The 22,083-nt window shown below is 42.3% G+C and overlaps 1 protein-coding gene across 4 annotated transcripts in view; it reads left to right on the top strand.

The window, feature by feature from the left end:
* Positions 1–22,083, top strand: part of LOC309698717 (receptor-type tyrosine-protein phosphatase U-like) — a 263,712-nt gene that overhangs the window by 160,858 nt on the left and 80,771 nt on the right. For all 4 annotated transcript variants that reach the window (XM_082521358.1, XM_082521357.1, XM_082521360.1 and 1 more), the window contains exons 7-9: positions 6,288–6,581; positions 12,437–12,757; positions 17,431–17,540. In XM_082521358.1, the coding sequence (XP_082377484.1) occupies positions 6,288–6,581; positions 12,437–12,757; positions 17,431–17,540 (725 nt within the window). The remainder of the gene's footprint in view (positions 1–6,287; positions 6,582–12,436; positions 12,758–17,430; positions 17,541–22,083) is intronic.

Below are 22,083 nucleotides of genomic sequence, written 5' to 3'. Positions count from 1 at the left end.
TATGGCCATCGTTTATGTACAGTATATGAGATTTGCTGACTTTGCCTCAAAATAAGTTTTTAATGAGCTTTTTAGTTTTACTTTGCCTTCATCTTTGCTGTTAAGAAGAGGGCCGTATGTCTTCCTTGTGTCTCTGGTAAGAGCAATTTATGTGATGGATGTCTCATCATAAGCTCTGCAGCAACAACACATGCTAAATAGAAAGACATCCACAACCTCAGATGGGTCACCTAACGCACTGGGATTAGGTCAGTGAGAACTGTAGGGTATTTACTTTGTAATATAAAGTGGCTTAAGAAGACTGTTTTTTTGTTATATGGTGTCATGTATATAAAATTGAAATTAAAGAAAGTGTCTGCAACAGAGATCCATACTTCAGACAGCAAAAATCAGCATTCGCCTCCCATTTCAAGGTTCAAGGTTCTTTATTATTTGTCACATGCATAGTTATACAAGTATAACACACAGTGAAATGTAGCCTGACACGCTCCTCGACATGTGCAAAAATTGGGGGGGGGGGGGTGTAGAGGAAGAACATATATATATATATATATAAAACCACGATTACCGACACTAACAAGCTGATCTACAATACGGCAGCAGTGATCAGTGAGATGCTTGGCTACAAGTTGAACAGCCACAAGGGGCAATACCCTCCATGGAGAAGGAGGCTAGAGGGCAAGATCAAAGTAGCACGGAGGGAGGTTAGCCAACTAACGGAGTTGCAGAAAGGTGCGACAAATAAGGTGCCTAAGAAATACAGCAAGTTGTCCATACCTGAGGCCTTGGAAACTGCCAAGCAAAGACTCACAGCCTTGGCCAGCCGCTTGAGGAGGTACACCAGAGAGATAGAAGGCAGGAGAATAAACCAGCTGTTCTCCACAGAACCAGCAAAGGTGTACTCTCAGTGGCAAGGGAACAATAAGAGAACAGCACCACCAAGGCTGGAGACGGAGCAATACTGGAAGAGCATATGGGAGAAGGATGCAACCCATAACGGCAATGCTCAGTGGCTAGAGGATCTGAGGGCAGACCACAGCGACCTCCCTGAACAGGGTCCAGTAACCATCACAGTGGCAGATATCCAAGAAAGGGTCTCCAGTATGAAGAGTTGGACAGCACCAGGGCCCGACATGGTTCACGCCTACTGGCTGAAGAAGCTGACTGCACTCCACGAGCGTCTGGCAGCACAAATGAACCAGCTGCTAGTTAACGAAAGACACCCGGAATGGCTAACTGAAGGCCGGACAGTCCTGATCCCCAAGGACCCCAAGAAGGGACCGGTCCCCTCCAACTACCGACCAATAACCTGCCTCAGTACTACATGGAAGCTCCTGTCAGGCATCATATCGGCTAAGATGAACAGGCACATGGGTCAATACATGAGCGGGACACAGAAAGGAATTGGCAAGAATACCAGAGGTGCAAAACACCAGCTACTGGTAGACAGAACAATCAGCCGAGACTGCAAGACCAGACTGACCAACCTGTGCACTGCCTGGATTGATTACAAGAAGGCCTATGACTCAATGCCCCACAGCTGGATACTGGAATGCCTAGAATTGTACAAGATCAATGGGACCCTAAGAGCCTTCATCAGGAACTCAATGGGGATGTGGCGTACAACACTAGAGGCCAACTCCAAGCCCATAGCACAAGTTACCATCAAGTGCGGGATCTACCAAGGAGATGCTCTGTCCCCACTGCTGTTCTGCATAGGCCTGAACCCCCTCAGTGAGATCATTAACAAGACTGGCTACGGATACCGACTACGGAACGGAGCAGTTGTCAGCCACCTCCTGTACATGGATGACATCAAGCTGTATGCCAAGAGTGAACGAGACATCGATTCACTGATCCACACTACCAGGCTATACAGCAATGACATTGGAATGTCGTTCGGACTGGAGAAGTGTAGTCGGATGGTAACAAAGAGAGGGAAGGTAGTCAGAACTGAGGGGATTGAACTACCAGAAGGCAACATTGCAGACATAGAGGACAGTTACAAGTACCTGGGGATCCCGCAGGCAAATGGGAACCATGAAGAGGCCGCTAGAAAGGCTGCAACCACCAAGTACCTGCAGAGGGTCAGGCAAGTCCTGAGGAGTCAGCTGAATGGTAAGAACAAGATCCGGGCCATCAACACATACGCCCTGCCCGTGATCAGGTACCCTGCTGGGGTAATAGGCTGGCCAAAGGAGGAGATAGAAGCCACTGACATAAAGACAAGAAAGCTCCTGACCATGCATGGAGGGTTTCACCCCAAGTCCAGCACCCTGAGGCTGTACGCTAAGCGGAAGGAAGGGGGCCGGGGACTGGTGAGTGTCAGCACCACAGTCCAGGATGAGACAAGGAACATCCAAGAATACATTGGGAAGATGGCCCCAACTGACCGAGTGCTCAGTGAATACCTCAGGCAGCAGAAACCCAAGAAAGAGGAGGGAGACGAGGAACCATCATGGAAGGACAGGCCCCTGCACGGTATGTACCACCGGCAGATAGAGGAGGTGGCTGATATCCAGAAATCCTACCAGTGGCTGGACAAAGCTGGACTGAAAGACAGCACAGAGGCACTAATCATGGCAGCACAAGAACAAGCTCTGAGTACAAGATCCATAGAGGCTGGGGTCTATCACACCAGGCAAGACCCCAGGTGCAGGCTGTGTAAAGATGCCCCAGAGACTATCCAGCACATAACAGCAGGGTGCAAGATGCTAGCAGGCAAGGCATACATGGAACGCCATAACCAAGTGGCCGGCATAGTGTACAGGAACATCTGTGCCGAGTATAACCTAGAAGTCCCGAGGTCAAAATGGGAGATGCCCCCAAGGGTGGTGGAGAATGACCGAGCTAAGATCCTGTGGGACTTCCAGATACAGACGGACAAAATGGTGGTGGCTAACCAACCGGACATAGTGGTGGTAGACAAACAGAAGAAGACAGCCGTAGTGATCGATGTAGCGGTTCCCAATGACAGCAATATCAGGAAGAAGGAACACGAGAAGCTGGAGAAATACCAAGGGCTCAGAGAAGAGCTCGAGAGGATGTGGAGGGTGAAGGTAACGGTGGTCCCCGTGGTAATCGGAGCACTAGGTGCGGTGACTCCCAAGCTAGGCGAGTGGCTCCAGCAGATCCCGGGAAAAACATCGGAGATCTCTGTCCAGAAGAGCGCAGTCCTGGGAACAGCTAAGATACTGCGCAGGACCCTCAAGCTCCCAGGCCTCTGGTAGAGGACCCGAGCTTGAAGGATAAACCGCCCGCAGGGGCGTGCTGGGTGTTTTTATATATATATATATATATATATATATATATATATATATATACATACATACATACACACATATAGTATATGGTATTTCTGTTCACATTCAGCCAGAAAAATGTTGAAGCTACACGTAGATTATCCTTTTTTCTCCAGCAAATGCTCACTTGTGCAATCCAAACAGCTGCAATAGCCACAATAATGGGAAATATCCGAGGATGAAATACAATGCTTTGAGTGGATTTTTAAGAGAAATAAACAAAGAGTTTGGTTCTGTTGGGTCTCCTCGGTTTTTCTGCAGCAGTTGTGTTACTTTCACTGTGCATTATGTGTTTAGCTGCTTCATCTATTTCTGATATCATAGTTTTGTCTCTGCAAAATCAGCTGTTCTGAGTGTGTTACTTATTTCTCTCATTTATTCAACACATTTGCCTGTCCAGATGGGCATAAATCATTAGATTTGTTCTCTGAGCTCTTAAGAAAGCTGGGAGGAAACTAAAAGGAAACTAAATTATTAATGGGGAAGGAAAGCTTTGTCAGTCCAGTACTGTGTGAGGACACTATTATTCTGTGAAAAGCGCTATATAAATAAATTTTACTTACTTACTTACCGGCAGCTGCAAAAAAACTCGAGTGTAATCCAGCTGGGCAATTGAATGTGTCAAAGTAAAAGTGTTTTGTGTGTATTTCTACCGAGAAGCTGTAGATTGTTGTATAACTGAATGTACAGTAGCTGCCTGGCACAGATCTCAAGGATACCTGCTGGCTGACCCAATCGCTGACATGTTCTTTTGCTTATTTTGCTTTGTTGACCGTGGGTAGCCCTCTGTTCAGCTTGTCTTTTTACTGGAGACGTAGCAGCACACCAGATGAAATAGTTTGAGTTTGCAAGTTCCCCCCTGCACGAATAAGATGACAACATGCAGCGTTACTATATTTAGAGCAACGCCATCAGTCTGGGCGGTCTTGGTCTTTTCTTCTGGTTGATTTTGTGCAGGTGAAACACCATCTCCAGGAGGGCAATTTTTATTCAAGCCATGGATTCTTGGAGTTGCACAGCAGGGATTTCTCTCATCAGTTGACACATGGAAATTTTTCATACCTGGTATCTACAGGTCCCACTCTTTGCAGAGAGAATTTTCTTTCTCACTGAGCAGCAGAGAAATGAATGCAGAAGCACTTCCAGCTTCCTGAGAAATGGTCTTTCTTTCTCTTCCTTCACCCACTGAGTCCCAGCTTCTCTTTCATTTAGCTCCTTGTCTGTGCACTCAAATAAATAGCAGTGATCATCAAGCTGAAAAGACTGACAGCATCCTTGTCATGGTCCACAGGGTCATCTGCCATTACATGTAACTACTGATTTGTTGAAAGTCCGTCTGTAGACAAACTGAACTGCGGAGATGGGTGTGATATTATAAATATGTCACTTATTATGTCAATTGTATGAATTCAGCTACCAAGTATCCCAAATGGTGCTTAATTTCAATTTTTTGTCCTAAGTCACAGAACTATTGAGCCTGTCAGTGGAAAAATCTCTCTTACTCTGGAAACAGTGCAGTATTGAATCTCAATGCTGTAACTGGCAACCACAAAATGTGCTATTGCCATATAGCAGCTGTGAAGCATTTTTGTCCCAATTAATAAGCTAGACCAAAGTCATACCTTAAAAAAAGCTATGATTTTGGATTACCTTGGATTCTGATTACCTAGATGTGCCCCAGCCAGCACTATACATCCACAGATGTTGTTGATGTGGGTAAATGTGCTGGCCAGTCAGAGCTCAGTCGTAGCCTTTGAAGATGTCAAATCTAAATCTGGTTCAGAAGAAAAAGGTTTAGAGATCCTTTAGAGGATTTGGGGAAAATACCCTAAAATGGTTTGATCTAATTTTATCTGTTTACTGACATTGAATTTTGTTGTTAAGTGGTTGTGATCAGACCGTCACGCAGTGTCCACTCTGACCCACAGACTGGTCTTTCTGTGTGGCTGTTATTTAAAGTGGTAAGCGGTGCTGCCTTGCAAGAAACAAGAAGAGCCTGGCTTCAAATCTGCTGGTCTCTGTAGAGTTTGCAGAGGTTTTGTGCTTTAGTTTCCTTTTTGACAAAATTGAAACACATGTATTTATCGTTTTCTAGCCTTCTTACCTTTTACGATTTTCAGTGTTCAACATCTGACATGGTCACCTTTTCAACAAGCTTTTTCAGTGTTGGGTGAATTCAGCTGCACAGATCTACACATGATGGAGCAAAATAACAAGTCTTTCCAAAATAACGGTTATTTTACACTTTCATTGTCACTGACATTTGCTAATGAGTGAGCAGAACAGAAACATCATTGACACTGTCTGTCAACATAAAATAGGTGTGTTTTGAAAGGTGCGGAATTGTTTGTTGAAACACCGTCTCGTTCTTTACGCCCCAATATGTCACGTCATAAAACATCTTTAGGCAGGTGTTATAACCTTGCGATATGTCAGTCAGAATCACTGCACACCCAGTTCCTCACCCACACCATCGTGTGATGAATTAATTTGATGTTCGCCTGGTTGATGAGGGTCATATTATCTATCAAGGCTGTTGGTTTTTATGCGCATAGAGTACTGAATTAGTTATGCAATTATTCATGCAAATAAGCTCTTATTCAGCATCATTAGAGTGAAAATTAAGATTTTTCAGCATTCAAGAGCCTCTCACACTCTTGCTCTATCTATCTTTCTCCTAGTACTGATGTGATTAAAAGATTTTTATGACTAAATGCTCCAGTAGAGCAGAAATAATGTTATTGAAACTGTAAAATAAAAAGAGAAAATCCATGTCAGAGATCCTTCACTTCTCCTTTCCTATTTTTCGACTTTTCCTTTCTGCTGAAAAAAATGAAACTTGTTTTCCATCAGACGCACTCGCATTTTTTAATTGAGTTTTTCCTGTTTCTAATTTTGCCTCCAAAACCTGATTCTAATATGAATTTAAAATAATTAGTACTTTAAAAAAATGCACAGGAAATTATTTTGGTTTCTGCCTTTCAGTGCCACCAACACCGATTGCACCCCCCCAGCTTTTGCGGGCAGGTCCCACCTATCTGATCATCCAGCTCAACACTAACTCCATCGTGGGGGATGGACCGGTCATTCGGCGGGAAATCCAGTACCGGGCTAGCCAGTCCACTTGGACAGAGACTCATGGTGTGGGTTCGCTTACATACAAGGTCTGGCACCTGGAGCCAGACACAGAGTATCACATCAGTGTCCTGCTAACCCGGCCTGGGGAAGGAGGCACCGGAGCACCCGGGCCCCCACTGATCAGCAGGACAAAGTGTGCAGGTAAGTCACTTTAAAGGTCACAGTGTCCTCAAAAAAGAGTACACAACATCAAAGTTAATTAGGCTTCAATTTCAGACAGAAAGAAAGCCGCTCTGGCATCAAGAGATTATCTCATTAGTTAAAATAAACCTCAATAGGTGGGACAATATATATTAAGACCCTTACATTTTAGAATGTGTGGTTGATAGAAATAATGGACATTAAATTTAGACATTAAATTTACGCAGCTGAAAAGAGCAGCAAATTCTTACACTTTTGATAATGGGAAATGCTCAAAATATGACCTTGAATCAAAAGACTATGCTTCTTTTTGTCTGTCAGGTAAAACCTAACACTTATTGGTGCAGCATTACTTCCTCTTACATAATGTCCATTTCACTAGCTGGGCCCACATCCTCATCTAAGTTTGACAGCGTTTTAGTAGGTAAAAGTGAATGCTTTGACATGAATTGAGCTGCGGTTTGGGGAAGGCCTCGAAGGGGACTGGCGATGGCTCAAGGGCCTGGCAGATCCCCGTGTACTAAATAGAAATGAAGAAGTTGAAGAATGGAGAAGAAGGAGGAAGGGTGGGGCACGTAAACGAGAATGATCAGCTTGCAGAACTAGGGGAACCTATATAGATGACAACCGGAAGGAGCGTGTTTGGAGGAGTGGTCCTGCTCCTGAAATTCTGATACATAATCTCATAATTATTGAATATCCAAGGTCACAGTGCAAAGAGGAAATGCTAAAAGCTAATGTAGCATGAGTTGAGATTTGTTAGAATATAAAGCAACATAGGTATACACTCACCCACTCAATTCTGCACTTTTTTGGCAAGCATTTTTGGGACGTTAGCATCATCGTGGCATTTTTCTGGTGGAAGATAAAGTTTTGAAACAATGCACAGCCACAGCTCACCCTGGGTCAGCCCACCTGAATCAAATGATTAGTTTGTTACCAGGCCTCTGGAGACATGTTGAGGAGGTCATTGAGCCATTTAAATTAGCTGTGTTGGCTCAAGGACACATCTAAAACCTAGTACCATAGTACCTGCAGAATTAACCCACATCATCTTGAACTTTGCTGTGATTAGCTATTGTTAGCACACTCAAATGCTGATCATGGTAACTATTACACATGCTTAGGATTAGCTTGTTAGCATTTGTGACTATGTGCCATATCTAATAAAATGCTAGAGGTTGAGGAACTGTAACTACACATCTGACAGCTGATGAGTTGCTATGACACATACAGAAAACAAAAGACTTTCTTGTGCTGATGCTTTCACAAGCTTCTGTGGTAATATGACATACTGTATCACTTAACTTGTACTTCGCCTGCAGCCACAAAAGAACTAAAGGTGTTTCTGTTGTTATAGAAGGTGTCAGATGCTTTCTACTTAACTGTGGCTCATAATGAAAACACAAATGTAAATGAGGATCTAGCCATGCTTTCATCAGTACTGTGCATGATTAGAGTTCAGTGAGAAGGGGATGATGTGTACAGAAATCAGGCTGAAGCACCAGATTCTTTGGTTTAGGACCGGTCTACGCCCAGCCGTCAACTACAGTGTAGCACAAGTGGTTGTGTAGTATAAAGGTTCTCCATTTTTTTCATGTTACGCCATGCAAAGCAGAGGGCAGAGACTTTTCTCTCCCTCTCATCTGTGTTTTAACTGCAGTGCTGCTCATCTTGGTGAAAAAGACACCCTGCTGCTCTGTCAAGTAGATGGCATGACGTCCCTGTCACCTGCCACACTCTTTGATCCGCTCTTGTCACTGTCTTTCACTTGCCCACCTCCTGTCGGCTCCCATTGCTCACATCTGAAGCTTTATCCCCAGGGAGAAAGCGGCAGACAGCAGAGGCCCGGTGACACCAAACTCTGGATGAATCTTCCTAATGTGTCTCCGGGAGTCATTTCTTTTTAGCAGAGAGCATTTCGTTTTTGGACACTGGTCAATTCCATCCTTGCTGGTGCAGAGTATTAAAATCCCATGGGGATATTGTTCAGAATTGCTGACCACACAGACCTCCAGTTCAAATGCTAAGTGAATGATGTGCCCATCTGCTTTAGCTTCAGGTCTAAATGTGTCCTGTATGGCTGCAGAAGGGAGATCTTGGCATGAATGCAGATGTGCCATGTACTCCAGCATTAATATCTTCTTTCCTTTTCTTGTTTAAGGCAGCATATGTTCAAGTTTTATCTTTGGGAGAAAGAGATTAACCTATTAATACTTGATGGAGTACATTGCTTCTAGCTGATACATCTCAAATGCCTAAAATAAAGTGTTTGTCAGATCACCCAAAGCTTTCTAATCCAACTTGGAATTCTGGGGTCTTCATCTACAAAAGAAAATCCTCCCTCCACTTCATCTGCCACAGTGATTGTCTAGCAGCGCAGACACCTGTGTATGTAAAAACAGATGTAACACGTCCTCTACAAGGATTCTTCCAAAATAGTGTGTTATTTTTTACCATTCATGCAATTCAACAAAAGCATATAAAATGTACACAGAACAATCAGAGCCAGCATCAGAGAGAGCGGGCTTCTGGAAAAGGATGCACTTACTGTCATCAATAACCTTTTGCCCCTTCTTACACAAATATATGTTATCTGGAGTCTAGTGTTATCATAACTAATAAATATGATGGCCAAAGCTATTATCATATAAGTGTTGAAATAAGAGTGTCGCAAATGGGTTCCAAAGGTAAATTTTATTCACATCTTTTAAATTTTTAGCTGTTTGATGGCTTTTCAAATAAGTCATTTTACCAGTAATGGCAGTATTTTTATGACCTACACTCCATTACCCACATTTTTTATATATTTTTTTTTTGCAGAACATCAATGCACTTTAAATATCAGTAGTTAGATTTCTAGATGCCAACGTCTATAGAAACCATTCAAAGATGTCAGCAGTCTAAAGCTCATGTGGTTTCACTGTTAAGTACGAGGGTGTTAACTGATAGTCCATCATAATTTTAACATAGCTGCCGGGAAGAGGGACAGACCTCAGTGGCAGCTCACAGAGGCAGCTGTTAAAGATGAGGACAATGGCATGAAATGTGCAGATCCACTGGGACTCTCCCCCATTCATCATTTCCTCTTCCAGTGCTCATCTCTTGTCCAGCCCCTCAATCCCTCCATCACTCCCTCTGCCTCTGGCTAATCCCTCTGATTAGACTAATCAAGCAGAATGTCGATTTGGGGCAGGATTGGCTGAGGACAGGCGGGTGGAGAGGACAGGACAGTGACTGCTGTGGTGATGCTCTAATGATGAGTAATGGTGTCTGGAGCAGAAGGTGAACATTCAGTCAGTGAGCTGCTGGTGGCAGACGTGGTTTTAACAGGATTGGGCTGCTCCACGGGGCTGATATTGTTAAAAAAAATCTATCAATCCAGTTATACTCAGCCACCCTTGATATGACGGGCCTGATACATATTTTTGGAATTAAATTTCTTTGTTATGATTGATTGTTGCTATTCTATGGGGACGTTTTAGCTTATATCAGCTGTCAGAGAACAAAGCAATCTAACTCGGTACATTTTGCCCTTTTGGGAAGAACATCTTTTAAATCGCAAGGTCTCTCAGGAGTTTTCCTTCTCTGTCTTGTTTCTGTCCCCTCAAAGCTGATGTCTCCTCCGTGACATTGGTTATTCTTTTACGTCTCAGCTTCTGATCTATGTTTAGTGAAGCAGCAGCAGCAGGGCTATAGCTGTTACTTCCCCTGTCTGCAGCTCTGTACTGCCTTGCCACTATGTGCTGAGGGCATTGCCCTCATCTTGGTTTATCTAACGTCTCAGCGGTACACTTGGAGGTTCAGGCCAACCTTGGAGACAGAAATAACCTCTTTGTGCTTGAAACTGGACGTTCTGCGTCACAGGGACGAGAAGAACTGCAATCACAGTGTTCACACATGACAGCAGTAATTAGGCTTTATCGTTCTTATGTGATTCTCTGCAAGGGCTGAACCTCATTTGTGTTACAAGCGATGCGGAGTTGTTTTGCAAGCTTCTTCTTAAGGCAGCTACATTTTCCTTCCATTGTTTCACTAACCTTTTAGTGTAAGTTTGAAAAGTCAGCAGCAAATGTTGCTGTCTCCATTTAACAAACACTATTCTTCTTATGTGAATTCTTCTTGGAGTGGTTCTAAATTATCCAAATGATGATTTTGCGTGGCTGCTTCTAGGCCATCTTTCACGTTTCTTCCCTATGGTATGCATCAGGGTTCTGTTTTGGGGCATATACTGTTTCTGTTATATTTGTTCCCTCGTCAGAACTTTTAAATACATTTTTATCACTGCATTGCAGATGAAATTCAATTGTATATCTCTTTTAAGCCCCAAGATTCTTTTAGCTACACATCCTACATAAATGCTTAGACTCTGGTAAAAGTTGGATGACTGACAATTTTCTCCATCTTAATGAAGAGAGAACAGAAGTCCTGTTTTTTGCCCCTGACAGATTTGTACCTTAGATAATGGAAATTCTAGGTCCCATTTCCACATTTGCTAAATCGTCTTCTGTCAGGAACCTTGAGGTGACTTCTGATGCAGCGTTCACTCACTCACGCTCATGTTTAATCTTTGGTTTGCTCTTTCTTTTATGACTTAAAAATATTCTCAAGTTGAGTGCCATCGTGTCATACTCTAAATTATTATTCTTGCATCTATTTCATCACGTCTGGATTATTCTAATTCATTGTTCACCTGTCTTAATAAAACATCCCTGTAGTGTCTCCAGGTTCTTCAGAATGCTGAGGCTTCTGACTAAGTCTCCGAAGTTTATTCATTTCAAACTCTTGCTTATTCAGTTACACTGGCTCCCCATCAACTTTAGAGTTCACTTTAAGAGTCTGGTTCTGACTTTTTCCCACTGTGTGGAAAAGCACCAGCGTAAATCAGACAAATTTACATCCATGTGTCCCCATCACATCCCTGAGGCTATGTGAGTTAAAAAAATACTAGTCTTGACTGACGTACACCTGTGAACTTCCTTGGGTCAAAACTGATGACTGAAGGAGAAGATTGATGTGAAACTGACGGTTCGGTTCGATACTTTGGTGTCACGGTTCGATATTTTTTCGATACAAAAAAAATGTTCATGCCTTTTTAATTTGTCATTTATTAAAATTATAAATATATATTTTAACTCAAAAGTACAGTTTTTAAATTTAACCCTAACCCTTGTGCGTGTTTTTTATTTTGACAGCGAATGCGCACCTGCGGACCACTTATGTGCAGCCCTGGTTATATAGCTCGTCATATTGCAGCCACAGAAATTCTTTTGTCCATGAAACCATAAAGCTGCACTTTCTTTTTGCCTTATAGTCTGATTTGTCATAACTTCTCCGTTTTGTGGTAAGCTTTTCTTTGGCTGTCACTTCTTCACCCTGACCTGTCTTATTTGGCTCAGCAGAACTGAAATGCTTTTACACACGGACTCACATAAGCTCAGCGATTCTCTGCGCGATCAACCTCTCACATGTTTAAGCTGCGGGAGATTTCACTTGTCATGTTTGCATAGTAAGCTAACGATTAATAAGACGATGTCAGAGGAATTGGTGCACAAATTATCGCAATTATAAAAGAGGAACAAGGGTGGGAAGTTACGAAGCATGAGCAGGGAAAGCTAAATACAAAACTAACAATAAAGACAGAAAAGAAGATGATTTACACGCAATGAAACACGTTTATCAAGGGGAAGCTATGAGCATAGCACACTGGTCAGTTAGAGTAGAAATGTGAAATATAAGATCTAGTCCAGCTGGTTCTATCACTTAAAAAATGCTTCATTGTGCTTTTGGGTTTTAAACTGGTAAATGTGACCACAGTGTTGGCTTTTTAACTTCCTTCTCCTTACCACTTTCAGAGCCCATGCGTGCCTTGCGTGGTCTGACAGCCACAGAGATCCAGCCCCGGCAGCTGACCCTCCAGTGGGAGCCACTGGGATACAACCTCACCCGCTGTCACACCTACACCTTGTCGCTGTGCTACCGCTACTCAATGCCAACAGGGGGCAGTGGAGGAAACAATGCGACCGTCAGGGAATGCCTGTCTGTGGATCGCAACACTTCTCACTTTACCCTGAGAGACCTGCCACCCTTTCGTGCGGTACACGTTCGGCTAGCGCTCGCCAACCCAGAGGGCAAGAAGGAGAGCAGAGAGGTCACCTTTCAGACTGAAGAAGACAGTGAGTGGGCAGCTTCATTTTTGCTTGTGAATGCTCGCACTCACATATGCAGGGCTTTGCTGAAATGGCTTGCATTTGTTAACTGCACCATCATTATGGGAGACAGTGATGCTTTTTTATGCATGCACTGAAGCTCTTTATTGTCATTGTTACTTAGCTCTGGCTTCAGAACCTCTTGAATGTGCAGTTGCTCCTTCATGCTCAGATAATTATTGTGCACTTCTTACACAAATGTATGCCTTTAGTCATTCAGTAACAACAAACAACAGAAACACACACACACACACATACTGACTCACAGAATAGGCTGGATCAGCATAAGTAAATGGAGGATCAGCCTTTTAAATGGAGACCAGTGGAACATTAATCAGCTTGAGCCATGGCCGGCAGAAAAAATGGTAAAATGATTTTGCTTATCTTTGTATTAATATTTTCCTGTGTACATCAGCAGATTAAGTATATTCTAATGCAAATTGCTGGTAGAAGTACAGAAGGTCAAACACGCATTGTTATGGAGTGAAAGCAAGATTTTCAGTGTAATAGAAAGCCACTCAGGGATAGCTTTGACCCTGTGGAGAGAGTAAGAGGGGATGATGAGCAACTGGCAGGATTTTCTTAATGCATCTTAAAAATGCATTTAAGCAGCCTGTAAAATGTACTATTGATTTGCATTACTTTATTATATCAGCACCTAAAAACACAAAGCGTTTGAGGAGATATGAAGCAAACAGACGGCGCTCCTAATTACCGACTCCTACACGTTGCTTCTCGAAGGCAGGAGGAAATGCATTTACATAAATGAAGAAAAAACGTACAGACAGGAGCATGGTGTTGTGATTTTGTTTGTGGGATTTGACTGGTTTCAAAGTGACAAGTTAAAACACGCGTGTCAGAAAAAACAAGCTATGATTGTTTTAGAGGGTTTTTTTCTTCATACTTTACTTGATATTTTGAATGCCAGCACCAATGGAAAGTTTTGCTTTTGAGCCACTGAATGGCAGACTGACAGTGTGACAGTCCCCAATCCCCTTGTCATCCCCCGAGCTGCCATCACCCTCCACAACTACAGTAATTGAGCCACAGCTGGTGACAGTTCCTCCTGCCTGTTTCCTGTTGGGCTCGACAATCAAACGCTGGCGTAGCGCTTTTCTCGCACTGCGTCTCTGCCGCTCGGAGGAAGGAGATTTTCCTGTCAGAGATACAGCAGGAATTTCATGTGTGGTGCTTCGCCTTCCTCGGCTTCAGCTTTTTCTCTCAGGGAAACAGACAGCTCGAAGAAGTTTGATATTGCTGCAGAATTGCTTTCGGTAATTCAGTCATAGCTGATGCACAAACAGAAGAAGCCATTTCTGAGAACCTTTTATCAAATTGCATTAAATCGCATTTACCTCTGAAGCACTTTTTCGGATCAACACAAATACAGATAAGCAAGTGATAACAGGATAAAAAGGCCTAAGATTAAATGATAAAATAAAATAACTACCTAATGCTCAAATGTCAAGACCATGAAGGGCAAAGAAAGACCAATGAAAGAATGTACATCTCTCTTTTTTTCTCTGAAGTGCCAGAAGAGGCTGAACATGTTATTGTGAGAGGACTTTAGAGGCACAGCTGCTAAAGCACAGTATTCTTTACCCCCTAACCTCAATCGTGAAACAGTTAAAGCAGTTATTCTGAGGATCTAAGAGTCCTAGTGGTGCAGTAGGAGCATAGAAGCTCTGATATGTTCCCAGGTGCCAACCCAGGCATGGCTTTATAGACAAATAACAAAGACATTCAAATCCATCCTGTATTTGTCGGGAAGCCATTGCAGGGAAGTTTGCACAGGTATAACAATTTTTCTCTTTCTGTACTAGTTAGGAGTAGTGCCGCATCATTTTAAATACAAAATAATCTGTAGTTCATGTTAAAATCCTGAGAAGTTCCACACCCGTGAAGTCTAAGTCATCACTGGTGATGATCCCAACGCTAACCTCTAACCCCATGCACCCTTGTACCTTCCTGATTTTGCTAGAGCTCATTTAAAGTACATTTCAACATCTGAACTTGAGTCGCTTTCAGCAAGACATTCACACTGATGTCAACCAGAATGGGTCTTTTGGCTTAAAGCGTGGAAGCACCCTCAACTTCACCCCGCAATAACGAAGTAGCGCCTGGAGATTTGACACTGTGTAGAACAACGCATGGGACAGAAACCTCGTACCTCCTAAAGCAACAATAAAATGATTTTACTTTATAAAGGTGTGGGTGTCACCTGGGGCCAGACAACAGATTGGCTTAGCACCATAATCAGCTTCTCTCTCTGCCTACGTTATTATTATTTTTAACATAAACTCAGTCATTACTCTGACAGTTTTGCAGGAGTACACAATTAAATCGGTAGAGTGCTTGTGCTGTGATACTAGCCATAACTTTGGATAATGAGCAATTGTTTTGGTCTCTCAGGGGCACACTGAGAGGTCTAAACAATAAATGACTATTTTGAGCCTTCAATATAAAATGGATTAGGTAATTGTTTATTTTGTGATAGCTTATTTTCCTCTGCTGTCTTTTTGGAGGGGAAAATGTATTTTCATCATAACTGATAGAAACAGAACTTATACTTTATTGTTATTGAAAGTAATGTGAGATTTTTCACAAAAAAATAACTGAAGTTTTGAGTTCTGTAAAATGATAGTAGTGGTGTTTCAGTTGTTGTCAAGTGGGTCTTTCATATGTCATTACCAAAAACACAAGATTTTTAAACAATAGTAAAAATGTACTTAGCTTATATTTATACTTATTAAAAGACTTAATAGGTTCTTTACTGTTAATCTATCACATCACTCCAGGGTAAGGCGTGTAGTACTGTGCTCAGTCACTGGGTAACAACAATGGCACTCATGCCAGCCTTACGAGAGGAAAGCGCTTCTCTCTGCAGAGAACACTGCTGACCATCTGCACTTCACTAAACCTCTGATGGAGAATCCAGTTGGAGTAATGTTTTTGTTTTTTTGTTCTTTAATGAGACCAAACACACGTTTTTGGATGAAGCATTAGAACTTGATGCCATCTGTGAAACATGACAGTGATAGTTTCATACTTTGGTCAAGTTTTACTGCATTTGAAATACGATGGCCTGCTGCCATAGATGGACCAATGAATTTAAAATTATACGAGCAAATCATCAAGCCTTCTGACAGCTGACTGAATCTGAAGAGCAAATAAGGCATGCACCAAGAAAATAACCCTGAGCGTAAAAGTCATTCTACCAAATAACTTTAAAAAGAAACAAGAAGCACTCTGAGAAAGCGGACCCCCGCCAAGACAGATCACTCTGGGCAGCATTTACTTTAAAGGGAACAGCATTTTGTGCACATTCATTCTGTTGTTTTTTCTTCTTTAAATGTACTTTAAAAAGTTTTAGTGCAGTAAAAATAAAGCATTTTGGGGTCAATTAGAAAGAAACGTAGATGTGAAATTTAAACGTCAGCTTAGAGGTCAAATCTGACATGATCTTTGGATTCAAACTATGATGTGATCTTTTCAATCCCCATATAACAGTATCATTTCCTAAATGTTGCCAATACAAACAAGGACATACAGTGGCTTGCAAAAGTATTCGGCCCCCTTGAACTTTCCCACATTTTGTCACATTACAGCCACAAACATGAATCAATTTTATTGGAATTGACAGACCAATACAAAGTGGTGCACACGTGAGAAGTGGAACGAAAATCATACATGATTCCAAATATTTTTTTACAAATGAATAACTGCAAAGTGGGGTGTGTGTAATTATTCAGCCCCCTGAGTCAATACTTTGTAGAACCACCTTTTGCTGCAATTACAGCAGCCAGTCTTTTAGGGTCTGTCTCTACCAGCTTTTCACATCTAGAGCCTGAAATCTTTGCCCATTCTTCTTTGCAAAACAGCTCCAGCTCAGTCAGATTAGATGGACAGCGTTTGTGAACAGCAGTTTTCAGATCTGCCACTGTAGCTTTAGCATTTAGCAAATGCTAACCTCACAGAGGAAGTAGGTGCAGAGAGGTTCTTTTTTAAAGCTCTCTCATCACCTATTTCAACATCACTGACTGCAGAACCAGAAAGCACAGTGCTGAATATTTTTTTTCACTTCTAGATGTGACTTTACTCTTTCAGCAAGCACCCTTTTAGTGGCTGTCAATGCCAAAGGGTTTCTTTGGACATTCATTTATTCTCAGAACCTAAACTGGCCAGCTCAACACCTGCCTAAAAAATATCTATATAGCACAAAAAATAAATAAAAAAGATACATATAGATGTAGATGCATCTCATTAAACCACAACATGCAGAGGGGTACTCAGGCAGTTGGATTACTTTACTGTTTCTCTGTCGGTACGGTGCTAAAGAAGAAAAATCTGCTGTCATCCTCTGAGACACGGTGCTCTGTTATCAGACAGTATTAGCCAGAATCTCAATTCATCCTGAGGGCTGGGAGCAAGCTGCTTCAGAGTTTTCTTTTCATCACCCCCTTCTGCTCTGTCTCTGTGTTCCCTTCTCTGTCCTCCTCCTCCATCCCTCCTTGGCCCTGTGCCTTTTCACTCTGTCAAAGGTGTTTTTTAGCCCCCGGCATGCCTGCCCAGGAGTCTATTAACTCGAGACCCGAGTGGACTGTTTGTTTCAAAGAAGGTTGTTTTCTCTCCTGCCGTAGTTCCTGGCGGCATCGCTCCAGAGTCCCTGACCTTCACCCCGCTCGACGACATGATATTCCTCAAGTGGGAGGAACCCATAGAGCCAAACGGTCTCATCACACAGTATGAGGTAAGCTAACCTCATTACTAACGCAAAAAAGTCCACAACAATGACAACAACTGAATTCACATAACACACACTTATCCTCACTGGGGGTCGGATGTTATTTTTGCCTTGTATATATCTAGTTTTATTCGTCCTCCTTCAGCAAAATGACTCAGATCAATGAGAAGTCTCTTCTGTGGGCTTTAAAGACTCCACTGCTCCCCCTCTTTGATTTCCTCCAGGCCTGTTTTTGTGTGTCTTGCCTAAACCCCGATAGCACACACGAGGCTGAGTTTCTGGAGTAGGTAGGACTCACTTTTCACAGTTCATAGGATTTACTGTACGTGTTCATATGGTAATGAAGCTGCGGCCCAGACTTCAGGCTGTAATTACATGGGGGACAACCATTCTAATTACTTATTTGCCTAAGAGATGCCTCCACAAGGGGGCAACTTTAAATGTTTCTAATTAATTATTGATGGCCCCATATCAACTACAGACCTTTGTAGCACAGGCTTCGGAGCTTTTTTTGTGTAAGTACATGTGAAGACCCACTGTGGCTTAACACATGGTCACCGGTCAGGGAGAGAAAACGAGTTTCTTTTCACAAGCAGAGGCCTGAAAAGTGAGGAGCCAGGCAGAGAATCGAGTGCTGCGGTAACCTTGGTGTGCATACAGATGATTCGCCTTCGCCCCAAACCTCCAAACTGCTAGTGCAGTGAATTTAAACTTCTGGATTTATGAGGCTGAAACCAAAATGTGAAAACAATATATTTGTTTGCTGTTACACAGTTGCTTAGAAATTGCTTATTTTGTGATAAGAAAGCTCCAAATGAGAACAATAAATGCCTGCCTTTACTGTTGCTTCTTGCTGCCTTTAACGTTCTGAATTTCACATTGTATTCGGTGATTCCACAGAAGTCTCGCTCTCTAAAAATCAATAAAAACCTCTGCGGTTTACTCAGAAATAACTGCTAGCAATATTTGTTTTTGTATTTTTTGTCAAAGGAACGTTGAACAGTAAAATGAATTTTTCTGAAGATTTGACCACAGGAATGTTTTTCAGTCCTTGTGAATTTTCCCCAAACAGCCAGTGCACCATCTGTGCAGACTTTAGCCATTCAAACGAAGCACATCTGTTATTTCCACCCAGTCACTCTTATTATTTCTCTTATCTCTGTATCTTTGAAGCACTATCGTAAAGCAACAGAATAAGCAGAAATTCCTCCAGAAATGTCCATTTATACCATCCGGTGATGTAAAAGTCATCGGTTATATTCAGTGACTTTGTATGGAACTGCCTCAAGCCTGTAATTTGCTTTTTGCATCCATGCAAATTGAACTTCTTTTTTCTTTCATCAATAAAAGTATTTTTTTGTTTTGTTTTTAATTTTAACTTTGCCTTCTCTCATTCTTGCTTTATGCACACAGAGACTAGTATGTTAACTGTTTTTGAGCTTACTTGAGAGGGATTTGGTTCAATTCAGTTTCATTTATACAGCGCCAAATCACAACAACAGTCACCTCAAGGCGCTTTATATTGTAAGGTAGACCCTACAACAACATCCAACAATCATATGACCCCCTATCAGTAAGCACTTTGGCAACAGTGGGAAGGGAAAACTCCCTTTTAACAGGAAGAAACCTCCAGAAGAACCAGGCTCAGGGAGGGGCGGGGCCATCTGCCGCGACCGGTTATGGAGAGAGAAGGAAGACGGGATGAAAGGCATGCTGTGGAAGAGAGCCAGCGATTAATAACCAGTATAATTCAATGTAGAGAGGTCTAAAGTAGTTGATTTACCGTAATTGTCGGGCTATAAGCCGCTACTTTTTGCACAATCTTTGAACCCTGCGGCTTTTAGTCAGGTGCGGCTTTTCTATGGATTATCCATGATTTTCGTCATATCGTAAGACGATTTGTTTTGTTTGTTCCGCTGTTGTACGGCACTACGTTGCCTGGCGGAAGGGCATGTGATCAGACACACAGTATCGGGGTTCAAGAGTGGTATGTTGGTCACATGTCCATCCGCCAGGCAACATAGTGCCGTACAAGTAGCGCGAAAAACAAACTTCAAAGTAGCGCTACACATTCAGCGGGAGGCGTGGATGATGTGCGGCAATAAACTTGCGAAAAGCAAGTTGTGCTCAACTCCACCGGTGGAATCTGACAGCGTGGAAAAGTGTGAAAACATCCACGATCACCAACGGATTTCGAAGGGCTGGACTGCTGCATGATGGAGAGGAGGACACCGCCACGGCCCTTCTGAGGGTGTTCGACTCTGACACTGACAACGAGGATTTCTTTGGTTTTGTAAGTGACAACGAAGGAAAGAAGCTGAGAGTGGATGACGAAGCCACCCTGAGCCTGTTCGTGTCCGACACTGGAGAAGAGGACTTTGGTGGTTTTAGTGCGCAGGAAGAAGAGAAAGATGGTGAATGACTGACTTTTCTTCTTGTTAAAGCCGTGTCACTGCACCTGAGCCTAAAAGGTAGTCCGAATCTATTTTTCTGGTGTGCTGTAGGTTACTGTTATGTACTACATTTGTTACTCATTTATGAAGCAAAGTACATGTTTCGTACTTGTAATTACCGCTACTTGTACATATACCTAAAAAGTTGTGCAAATATGTACCCATAACTTGTTTTTCAAAATATTAATAAAAGGGGTGTGTCTCCAAACAGCCATCTCTTTCCTGACAATTCCCTTTGTGCATATTCTCTTACATATGATAAGTCAACATTGAAACACCTGCGGCTTTTAGTCAGGTGCGGCTAATGTATGTACAAAACAGGATTTTCCCCTGATTTTAGCTTGTGCGGCTAATATTCAGGTGCGCTTTGTAGTCCGGGAAATACGGTATTTCTCCCAAAAGAAATTGTATATCTTTTTTCTAGCTCCGACTGCTTATATATCCACAAAGTCTTGGTTGCATTAAAATTCCTATAAACACGTAAGCATGGCTTTAGCAAAAACATGTAATTCAGAAAAACACATTTAGTTCAATAAGATGTTTCCTATTATGAGGGCACTGTTGCTAATTTTCTGATTTTAACCGCAATTCAGAACCACAGATACAGTCCGTACAGACAGCATGAAAAGAGACTATAATACTCATTGAAGTTTTTTTTAAAAAACGGCTCGCGATAAGGAGCTGGCTCGTGCCGTTCACGCAGTGTTGCCAACTTAGCGACTTTGTCGCTATATTTAGCGAGTTTTCAGACCCCCTTAGCGACCTTTTTTTCTAAAAAACGACTAGCGACAAATCCGGCGACTTTTTCTGGTGTTATGGGAGACTTATTTATGACGACTTTTTGACGTGAAAGCAGGTATCGCTTTTACTCTCAACAAGCAGCGGGTGCTGCCGTGGGTACCTCGCCCGTTCCAAAGCGCTCACGGGTGGAGGATAGTCCTCCCCCAGCTGCTATCAGGGCAGCAGATGTTCACACCTATGCGTCACAACTGCAAATGAATCGCGCATGAGCAAAGCCGCTGCTCCTGCACTGACTGTAACGCAGTCAGTTCTTCTTTTACTGTTATGCTGTTTTGTGGATCACAAAACTACTTATAAACACACACTCTCACACACAAAGTAACTCCACCAGAGTGCCTATTTCGGGTCACTTTTGCTGGTCCAAGCCTGGATAAAGGAGCAGGGTTGGAATTGTGACATTAAAAAAAACAATAACTGCTAAAATAAATTTTATTTGTAGTTCTAAATAAACTCTAACTGCATTTAGGACGTTTTTTACTCACTTTATGTCTCTTCCACAATGTTATTTCTCTCTCCAACAACGTAGGTTACAATTATATTAGCATGACCAATTATGCAAATTAGGCAATGACATCATTTAGCGACTTCTAGCGACTTTTAGGACAGCCAATAGCGATTTTCCTTACTGAGGAGTTTCCAACACTGCGTTAACGTCAAAGATCTGGCTCTAAGAGCCATTTCGTTCGTGACCGACACATCACTAGAGCTTTGGGTTGCACTGCCAACTGCCCCGAGGTAAAGTGTTAACATTTCAGTGTCAAGATACTGTCAGGTAGAAGGAAGAGGCTCTTTTACAGCCAACCTGAGTTCCTCAGTTTTATGTCTCTTGATTTACAGACTTACACACATTCATCAAACAGCAACAAGGAAACAACCTCATACTGCTTTTAATTCATACTTGTCATCTTTAGTATGTGTTATTTTTCTCTGGTTTTTACCCTAATCCTGAATGCTGTGTAAAATCAGCCTGCGAGTGCTATAGAACGTAGATATGACACTAAGTCTACCTGATTATCTGTGGCTAACTTTAGCACAAGATTTATTAGACCTGCACCGTGAGTCGACATCTTTTTGCTGTAGCCTTAAGATTAATTGAGAGGCATTTCTGTGAGAAGGATTTCAAATAAAATGCCATCTAAATTTAATCTTTTACCCGTGTGAGTAACAAGCTAAGGATTCTGTAAAGAATATCAGACAAGCTGTATGAGCTTATACGGTCTGATCTGGTCTGACCTAGGAATGTTATCACTGCCACACCGCTTTTCCCTTATATGAACACTTGCTTAACAGCAGCT

The sequence above is a fragment of the Aulonocara stuartgranti genome (genome assembly GCF_965226115.1).
Source record: "Aulonocara stuartgranti genome assembly, chromosome: 22".
Lineage (NCBI taxonomy): Eukaryota > Metazoa > Chordata > Actinopteri > Cichliformes > Cichlidae > Aulonocara > Aulonocara stuartgranti.
This window is presented reverse-complemented; position numbering and strand designations above follow the sequence as displayed.